The sequence below is a fragment of the Alosa sapidissima genome, chromosome 6 (genome assembly GCF_018492685.1).
Source record: "Alosa sapidissima isolate fAloSap1 chromosome 6, fAloSap1.pri, whole genome shotgun sequence".
Classification (NCBI taxonomy): Eukaryota; Metazoa; Chordata; class Actinopteri; order Clupeiformes; family Clupeidae; genus Alosa; species Alosa sapidissima.
In genome coordinates this window covers 35,454,011-35,463,600 of record NC_055962.1, presented here as the reverse complement: position 1 = coordinate 35,463,600, position 9,590 = coordinate 35,454,011, and the positions used below count along the sequence as shown (strand labels likewise).

General features: G+C 42.9%; 1 protein-coding gene across 1 annotated transcript; it reads right to left on the bottom strand.

The window, feature by feature from the left end:
- Positions 1–817: 817 nt before the first annotated feature.
- Positions 818–8,707, bottom strand: ppil4 (peptidylprolyl isomerase (cyclophilin)-like 4). Its single transcript, XM_042095367.1, has 13 exons — positions 8,561–8,707; positions 8,091–8,158; positions 7,938–8,002; positions 7,444–7,561; positions 7,101–7,243; positions 6,524–6,620; positions 5,071–5,187; positions 4,783–4,907; positions 4,066–4,132; positions 3,835–3,946; positions 2,657–2,747; positions 2,286–2,430; positions 818–1,561 (listed from the first exon to the last, which is right to left on the bottom strand). Exons 1-13 carry the CDS (start codon positions 8,628–8,630, stop codon positions 1,346–1,348), a joined length of 1,434 nt encoding a protein of 477 aa, XP_041951301.1. The 5' UTR covers positions 8,631–8,707; the 3' UTR covers positions 818–1,345.
- Positions 8,708–9,590: the final 883 nt, after the last annotated feature.

Genomic DNA, 9,590 nt, shown 5'->3' with positions numbered 1-9,590 from the left:
TTCATATTTTATTTTAAGAGCGTATTATCAACAGTGATATGGGCGGGTGCACAAAGCACCATCCTATCATCCATTAACACGCACCAGCACACATCCATGCAATCCATTACAAAATTACACAATTACAATGGAAAACATAATTAGAATAAAGATATTATGAAATACATCTCACAATGAGTAGTTCACCATAATTTGCAAAATGGCAATGACAGTTAAGAGTGATTAGGCGAGAGGTGAGAGACATACAGTATGAGCACAGCTGAAGACGCACTGTCACGAGATATTAGCAACTCCTCTACAGGATAAATGTTGTTTTATTCAGTCATTCGAAAATTATTAGGGTAAGTGTTGCTTTTTCCAGCCTATGTTTTCAATGGTAACCCATTGTCAGTCAATAGTGAAAGTAACTAACTCTGTAGAACTGTTTTGTTGTTGACTGACACCACGGTAAGGTTAGTTTCACTTTGCCAATGAGTTCAAATAATAGACGAGTGCAAATGTGTGAAGGCTATACTATTCTAGGCTTCAGTAAAGCATGGTTTAGTGGAATAACAGATGTCATTCTCATTGGTTTAAATGATGTTATGCCCAAAACCCATGACTGATTAACAAACATTTCATAACTAAACCACACCCAATATGGACTGGACAAACCCCAAAATTTGTGTAAACTATTCACCAGTGACCATGCGCTTTAGACGGTCATAACAGGGCCCCTTATGTGCTTTAGGGATATGGGCATGGCCGGTTCTAGCCTATTACATTTGGTGGGCAACACAGTAAAGAGGTCAAATTGAACTTACATCAACAAGAGACATTAATAAATCATTGAGTGTTTTAATGTTAATTGGCCTCATATATAAACACAGGGAAAACAATGTCACTGTTTTTTTTGTTTTCATTTCATATTACTAGTTAACACTACTCTTCTCCGAACACAAGAACACACCCTCAAAAAAACAGATCATGATTCCTTTTACACTAATACCACCTTCCCACAATAACAAACGACAAATGATAAACGACTGATCTAAAGAGCTAAAAATCGCATCCGCCAGCAAAACACTGCATTTCTCTGCCTGTGTGTAAAGTTATTCAATCATCCGTATGCACCTGTCAAAGCCGAAGTGACACTGCTGAGGGATGCGATGTGACTCCAGCTGACAGTCTTTCATAAAGTCAGACACAGAAATGGAGTGAGAGAGAAAGCCAAGCAGAGATCCAGGCCTGAGGAGGAGCAGAAAGCTGACCGGTGACCGATGCACGGCACTCCATGTACGGGGCAGATGTAGGGGGCAGATGTACGGGGCTTCCAGAGGGATAGAGGGGCAACTAGCCGCCCCCCTCACCTGCGCTCCTTGTCCTTCGGCCTCCTGGGGCTGCGGCTGTGGCGGCGGCTGGAGCTCTTGTCGCTGCTCTCGTGGCGGTGCTTGTCCCGATGCCGGTCCGAGTGCTTGTCGCGGTGTTTATGGTGGCTGTCCCTGTCCCGGTCCCTGGAGCGGGACCTTGAGCGGGAATGCTGACGACCTGATTTCTTGTTCCTTCGACTCTCGTCACTTTCCTGAGAGGGGGGGGGGGGGGGGAAGAGATGACGACCACTGCCTGAGTCAATCAGCACTTATTAATCATACACCATCGCCGATCAATCACTTATTAATCATACACCATCGCCGATCAATCACTTATTCATCATACACCATCGCCGATCAATCACTTATTCATCATACACCGATCGATCACTAACACAGCCGTGTTGGGGCAGCCGTGGCCTACTGGTTAGGGCTTCGGGCTTGAAACCAAAGGGTTGCCGGTTCGATCCCCGACCAGTAGGAAAAATGTGGGCCCATGCCCACATCCACGGCTGAAGTTCCCTTGAGCAAGAAACCTAACCCCTCACTGCCCCCCCGAGTGCCATTGTAGCAGGCAGCTAACTCCTCTGGGTTGGCGTGTGCTTCACCTCACTGTGTGCTCAATTGTGTGCTCTGTGTGTTTCACTAATTCATGGATGGGATAAATGCAGAGACCAAATTTCCTTCACGGGATCAAAAGAGTATCTAACAAAAAACACCGCCTATGATCTGATGATGGTAAGCAGTTCAAGACCAGCTTCAAGAAAACTGCCTATTCCAAGACAGATACTGAGTAGTTGACTTAGAAACTTGCCATTAAAATAAAAAAAGTTTGCATTTCTAAGGTTCTAAAAAAGAATTCTTATTGGCAGCGTCTTAAATACAGATGTAAGCACCACACAGCAAACAAGAATGAAACTGAGCACCGTTTCTGACCTTAGGTTTCTTAGGCATCTTTCTGAAATCTTCATCATCAGAGTGATGGTGTTGGTGATGCCTCTTATCTTTCTGCTTCATCAATACCTGATGGCTTCCCCCTTCCTCATCCTCCTCTTCCTCAAGCACCAGGTCATACCGAGAGCTGATATTGATTCATGAAGGAAAAGACAGCTGACCATATTTACAGCAAAACACGCCAACTTAAGTCATCTCCACACAGTAAGCTTTTTTAAACACAGTAGGCTGTTTTTTAAAGTATTTAGGAATGGCAATATTCAAACATGGCACCGTAGCCTGTGTCAAGTCTCTAGAGCGAAGCCAGGCAGAATGACAGATGCCAAGTATAGTTTATCCAGTCAAAAGGATACTCTTGCTTCGGCTTCACTTTGTCTTTGATGGCCAGCTTGGTCTTGTTGTCCTGTTCATAGGCTTTGAAATCATCCTTGGTGTACTTTCCACCTGTAAATTAATTATGGGCACTTCAGTGGTTGAGGACTCATCAGAAAGCAAAGCCTTAAAATAGATGATCAAACTGACATCCTGAGGTAAAAATAGTATCTAGAAATATTCTCACTTTGAGAAGTGGATAAAGCTAGACCAAATCAATCAATCAAAGAAAAATATTGAATTGAATTGAAAAATTGAATTCCTTCTTTTAAAATCATAGTTTTAATAGGACTTGAGGGACACTCCTGTCCTAGGGCCCTAATTTGAATGATGGTCAAAATGCTGAGTCTTTCATCTAACTAAAGCTAATTTAATAAATAGACAAAATCAATTTGCTAGTTTTACATCGGGGACAAGACACTGAAGCACAAACATTTATGCTCAATGCTCCCATATGCCAGACTCTAGCTGTATTCCATGCACGAGAACTTTGCATGATGACAGATTTTGCACTTTGCTCGCTAAACAAATTAGGGCCCCTAGACTCTGCAACAGAAGCCTTACTGCACTGGGGCACGTTTCCCAAAACCATAGTTGCTAACTTTATTGGTTGCAATGCAATTTCCCATTGCCAACCAACTAAGTTGCTAACAGGTTACTATGGTTTTGGGAAACGCACCCCAGGGCAGTTACGCACCCCAGGGCAGTTTTGGGAAACGCAGGGCAGTTTTGGGAAACGCAGGGCAGTTGTGGGAAACGCAGGGCAGTTGTGGGAAACGCAGGGCAGTTGTGGGAAACGCAGGGGCAGTTGTGGGAAACGCAGGGCAGTTGTGGGAAACGCACCCCAGGGCAGGGGCAGTTGTGGGAAACGCACCCCAGGGCAGTTTTGGGAAACGCACCCCAGGGCAGTTACGCACCCCAGGGCAGTTACGCACCCCAGGGCAGTTGTGGGAAACGCACCCCAGGGCAGTTACGCACCCCAGGGCAGTTACGCACCCCAGGGCAGTTGTGGGAAACGCACCCCAGGGCAGTTTTGGGAAACGCACCCCAGGGCAGGGGCAGTTTTGGGGGCAGTTTTGGGAAACGCACCCCAGGGCAGGGGCAGTTGTGGGAAACGCACCCCAGGGCAGTTGTATTTATTGGGGACATTTGGTTTGACCTTTTCCTTTCCACTTGATCTTGGCCACTGACTGGCTGAAGTCAACGTGTATCCGTCGGTCATCAATCAGCACGTTATCCATTTTGAAGTACGCCTTTTCACAATCCTCCTCCTACAGTGCAATGCAATTGAAGATATGTTTCAAATAGCATAAAGAAAGTACATTGGAACATCTTGTTGGAAAAAACTGCAGCAATTTCTCTCAAAGATGGTACATAGTAGTGAATTTACCTTTTCAAATTCTATGAAAGCATAGCACAGAGACTCTCCTGTCTTCCAGTCTCTGATAATCTCACAGCTGTTATGGATAACAAACACAATTAATAAGGCCATGTCAGTTATATATAAACAAACCCACAAACTAGGGGGAATCATATTCAACAAACATACATTTTGGAATGTTAAAGATGCCATAGAATGGATGAACTGAGCATTTACCTTGTTCTCTGATGATAACATAGAAGGTATGCAACTTTGGTCTGTCAGATGCTATTTTAAAAGCCCATTTGCAACCCTATTATTAAGCTAGGGAACAAAACGACCCATTTTAGTAGATATCTAGCGCCCTCTCATGGCTATCTGGTCCCATATGAGCTTTATGCTGTTCTCAATAGGTTCCAGAAACCTTATCCTGGATCTCTAACTTGAAGTGATAATGTAATGTGTGGAAAGGGGCGGTAATTAGAGGGATGGTTTGGATCACAGTATGTCTTTGTTTAGATTCGCCTGAATCTGCGGTCATTTCAAAGTCTGAGACTGACATATGAAGAAGGAAACAACTAAGCTTTCCTGTTCACAGTAGCTTTGTGGCCATGTACTGAATTCTCCTTATCAAACAGTTTGCCATTCTGGATATGTCATCTTTAACACTGCAATGGCAACAAGTATATGCATAACAAGCCTACAACACTGTCCAAACAGAACGACTGGTTTGTTTAGAAGGTAAACCTTGCTATGGCTCCAAAGCGAGAGAAGATGATCTCCAGATCTTCATCAGTGGTGACAGGGTTCAGTTTGCAGACGAACAACACATTCTCTGGAGGTCTCATATCTGCATCTGGCAAATCACCCACCTGGGAGACAGGTCCAGAGTGAGGCAGAGGTCCAGAGCCAGCATTTCAAAACCACTTACAGAGAGGCTAAGCGGGGCCCAGAACACATTCTTGACGTGTAAAATTTTAATTTTAGAAGTACATTTTTCAAAAAAAAAAAAAAAAAAAAGTCTCTCCCTCTCACCATCTCCAGCAGTATGGCCTGAGTCTTGGCCTCTTTCTCCTTCAGAATTTCGTCCATCTCATCAGTGGTCTTGCCCTCATAGTCATCTATCGACTCATCTGCTCCAATACGACCACTCTGCCAAAGGAAGAGAGAAGAGAGACATTGGTGTCAGTGACAGGGGTCCAATACAAATTGACAGAGATTGTGTTAATCCTTAACACAAGTAACACAAGATTTACATTTAGATTTATTCATATGGAAGACACTTTTATCCAAAGCGACTTTATGTCAATTATATTACAAGGGCCATTGTCCCCAGAGCAAGTGCAAGTGGTGGAAGCCGGGCGCTGAACCTACAACTTTTCAGGCTACAGCATGCTACCCCAGCTCCTTAGCCACTACGCTAGCACCGCCCCACAAGTAAACATGATGCAGCAGGAAAAATCAAGGCAAATCCATCTAGGTATAGTATATAGTATAAGTATATATACTCTTTTGATCCCGTGAGGGAAATTTGGTTTCTGTATTTATCCCAATCCATGAATTAGTGAAACACGCAGCACACAGTGAACACACCGTGAGGCGAAGCACACACTAATGGCCCTTTCCATTAGACTTGTAAATCCATCGCCCGAGTTGGAAAGTGTAAATTACCCAGCTTTCTTGCGGCATGTGAGGGGTTACGTGCCTTGCTCAAGGATTGGTTGGAAACAACCACTTGCCCCGCCCACATTTTTTCTACTGGTCAGGGATCGAACCGGCAACCCTTCAGTTACAACCCCGAAGCCCTAACCAGTAGGCCACGACTGCCCCTCATCTACTTGTATCGGCAGCACTGGTATGGGTTTTAACTCCAACACTTGCTTTCCAGCACCACCTCAGATCAGTAATTTACCAATACTCTGAAAGAGGACTAGCCTAGAAATCTAGACGCGCCCTAGGGCTAGTCTAGCAACTCTCCGTTGGCTTGTGAGCTCCAGAAATCGAAACTTAATCAGGCCAATGAAATCGTGTATAGAGTCGTTAGGTGGGCTTAACATAATGATTGATGGCAGAGTTGCAACGGTTTGGCTTAAATTCCCTGCTACTTGAAAACAAATAAGATGGATGTTGCTGCTGGCGAACAGTGTGACACGAGTTAAGTTTTTATTAAGTTGGCAAACGGTTGAACTAGCCAACTAGCTCCGCTGGTGGGAAACGCATGGGACTCATAGCGCTGCCGCTGTCCTGTTGCGTGCAGAGGGAATTTGAAAGACAACTGATTATCCCGCCCCTCGGACTGAGCACTGCGAACGGTGAGTGCCCAGACCCTACATTTTAATGTGGGTCTGGCTCGTCAGGCTAAAAGAGGACAGCAGTGAACACTGGAAACCAAACAAAGACTACAACACTCACATCTAACTGCTCTTTAGTGGGCTCGGGAGAACACTCACATCTAACTGCTCTTTAGTGGGCTCGGGAGAACACTCACATCTAACTGCTCTTTAGTGGGCTCGGGAGAACGATCCGGAACCGGCAGGTTGGGGGGGTCATCAAAAGGATCTTCTAGGATTACAGTGTGGTTAATCCTAGAAGTGAAAAAGATAGATAGAGATAGATAGATAGATACTTTATTGATCCCCAGGGGAAATTCAAGGTCTCAGTAGCATACAGACAACACACACACATTCACTAACAGCAGAAAAAGTAATTAAAAGTATATAATATAAAACACAACTAAGCAATAAGGACAGTAGAAGATAAAGAATCCTAGAAGTGAAAAAGGGTTAAGTCTCATGGCTCAAATCGAAATACAGGCCACAATACATCAAAGGGCCACTGGAACTTCATTCCAAATAATATTGAAATACCTGTCTACAGTGTAATGTATATTATATGTAATCTACTGTATATTCACTCACCACCATGACTGTTTCCTTATGGGTTTTGTTCTACCCCCTCACATATGTCTCTCATTATTATCATAAATGTCATATGAATTTAACACTTATTATTCAATTTCGTCACCATGTGGGAAAAACAAAAGTTAAAACTTGATGTCAACTAACCTGATGTCCTGATAAGGCACAAAGTCTTTGTCGACAAAGGCCTCGTTGATCTTCTTTAGGACTTCCATTCCTTCGGTCACCTCCCCGAAAACGGTGTGAACCCCATCCAGATAATCCACACTCTCCCCTGTTGTAATGAGAAACTACAAACAAGAGGGGAATGTCATCTCCAAATCTCCTTATCTTTTCAGACACAGCTTCTGAGCATGGGAATTTGAACACAAAGTAGTCTGCAAAAAAACATGAACCCTTCCTACATTCAGGCTTTTAAAAGTTTAGGCTACAGCGGTATTATCAGGTTGTTCTCGTTTCTTTGCATTGAAATGTTAAGACTTAACTGAACCTGAGAGCCATGTTGATCATTGCCGTTGTTCACCATGGACACCATGCCCTTTTTCTTGTGTTTGATCCTGGGGACTTTCTCTGAATCGAAGAAGCGGGCCTGGTCCCCATAGAGTTTACTGAAAACATATTATGGTAAAATAGATGTAAAAATGGCAGGGCTTTACTGCTATTCACCTATGGACTGTGGGAATGTGCACACTTTGTTAAAGACACACCAACGAAGATGCACTCTTGTCAAAAGGTGAACACAGGGTATAACAAAATTACTTTCAGAATTATAATTATTTCACAATTGTATAGTAAAACTTCCATCTTCCTTGTCTCACACATAGATTTGAAAATTGTGGCATAACCAGATGTTTGATGTTAACATGAGAAGTGAGCAATATTTGATTGAAGTGAACAGGTGTCTGGCTTTACCGATGCCATTACTGTCAGATGCATGGTGCTAGTTAACAGGTACAGTATGTAGTATGACCAAAGACGTTTTACCAGAAAATTGACTCTCCTCCACGACCCGTACCCGTTGGGTCTCCAGTTTGAGCGATGAAGTCTCTCTAGTGACGAACAAACATATGATTTATCGTGTATTGCAAACCTTACTATGCAGTTGTCAAAGTATCAGCCGACAATAAAAGTTCATACCTGCACATTATGGAATAGACAGTAGTTGTAGAATTTGATCTTGCATAACTTCAAGAAATTCAGACACGCTGAAAAAAATGCATTATTCAATAAATATGTATATGCATTTGAAATATTAGCAACTGGACAATTGAAATGGACAGGGCAAACTTTACCGTCACGTTAACCGCAAAAAGTAAGCGCGTTACCTAACCTAGCTGTAGTTCTATCAATATGCTGAATATCTATACATTATCAGTCCCACACATTGTGAGATGTAGTTAACAAATATAAATAGCTAAAACGTTAAGATAGTGTTACGAAAATATCACTAACGTTACGTTAACGTTAGCTGATTAGCACAACATTTCAGCCAAATTGCCTTTCAAAACGTCTAAGGAACGTCTTCGCTCCCCTGTATGTATAGTTTTACGTATTATGTCGCATATGATTGGCATTACAGAACCCCATAGTCAAATGTGTATAGTTACTTTTCGGTCTTTCTTCAGTGTATAAATCAACAACAATATCTCCAAGTGTGGTTTCAAGCAGGACCGCCATGCTTGTTTCGTGGTCTGACGTCACTCTCGCGTGACGCGTGCGCGCAAGCGACGTCTCGTCGCCTCTCGTTGTGCTCAGCTGTGCGCTCAACAAATCAGACGGGCTCCATGCTATGGCTCCATGCTCCGATGGATCAAGTGCGACTAGGCTGTTGAAACTGCACAAAGTGAGCTAATATAAAATATGTTTTGATTGATTTCAAATAATTAACATAGTATTTATAAACAGTAGGCATATTGAACTCTAGCTAGCTACCTCCCCGGTAGCCAAAAGTTCTGAGGAGCATGGTTTTGTCTTACCAATAGAGGGCAGCTTCACAAAGCACTGAGCAGAGCCGTGAGGTCGAATCAAGTTCAAGTTCTTTTATTTCACATTTACATAGTTATAAACCGTATACAACTTGTAGTGAAATGAGAGACTGGTACAGTCCACAGACTGTACAAAACTAGTAATAGTTGGCCATGCTGTAGGCCTATGGGTCAAACCGGCATTCAGCCGTTCAGTTGGACTAAGCCAGTGGTCCCCAAACTTTTTCTTCCGAGTGCCAGCTCACTATGCCTGGCTCTAAGAGAGTGCCAGAGATTCGGATTATATTAGTAAACATAAATAGCTTAGTGCTGTGAACAACAGCAGTCTACCTTAGTTGAATATTCCATTACATTTAATCATAGGCTACTGCAATTTAATACCATTAGCTGTGTTTATATTGCCATCATGCCATATCCGTGTAAAGCCTACAACTTCTCCCCCAACGATATGTAGGCATAGCCCATTTTCTTCAAAGATATATTTTACGTTCAGTGAAGTTTATTTTTTACTTGCATTATTGTCAGGGTTATAACCTAATGAAATATAAAAGGGGAAAAAAACAATCAAGATATCTGGGAATGTTCATATTATATGTGACCATAGCAATCAGTGTTGCAAGGACATCCCACCCCCACTCTCACCTGTTTAATC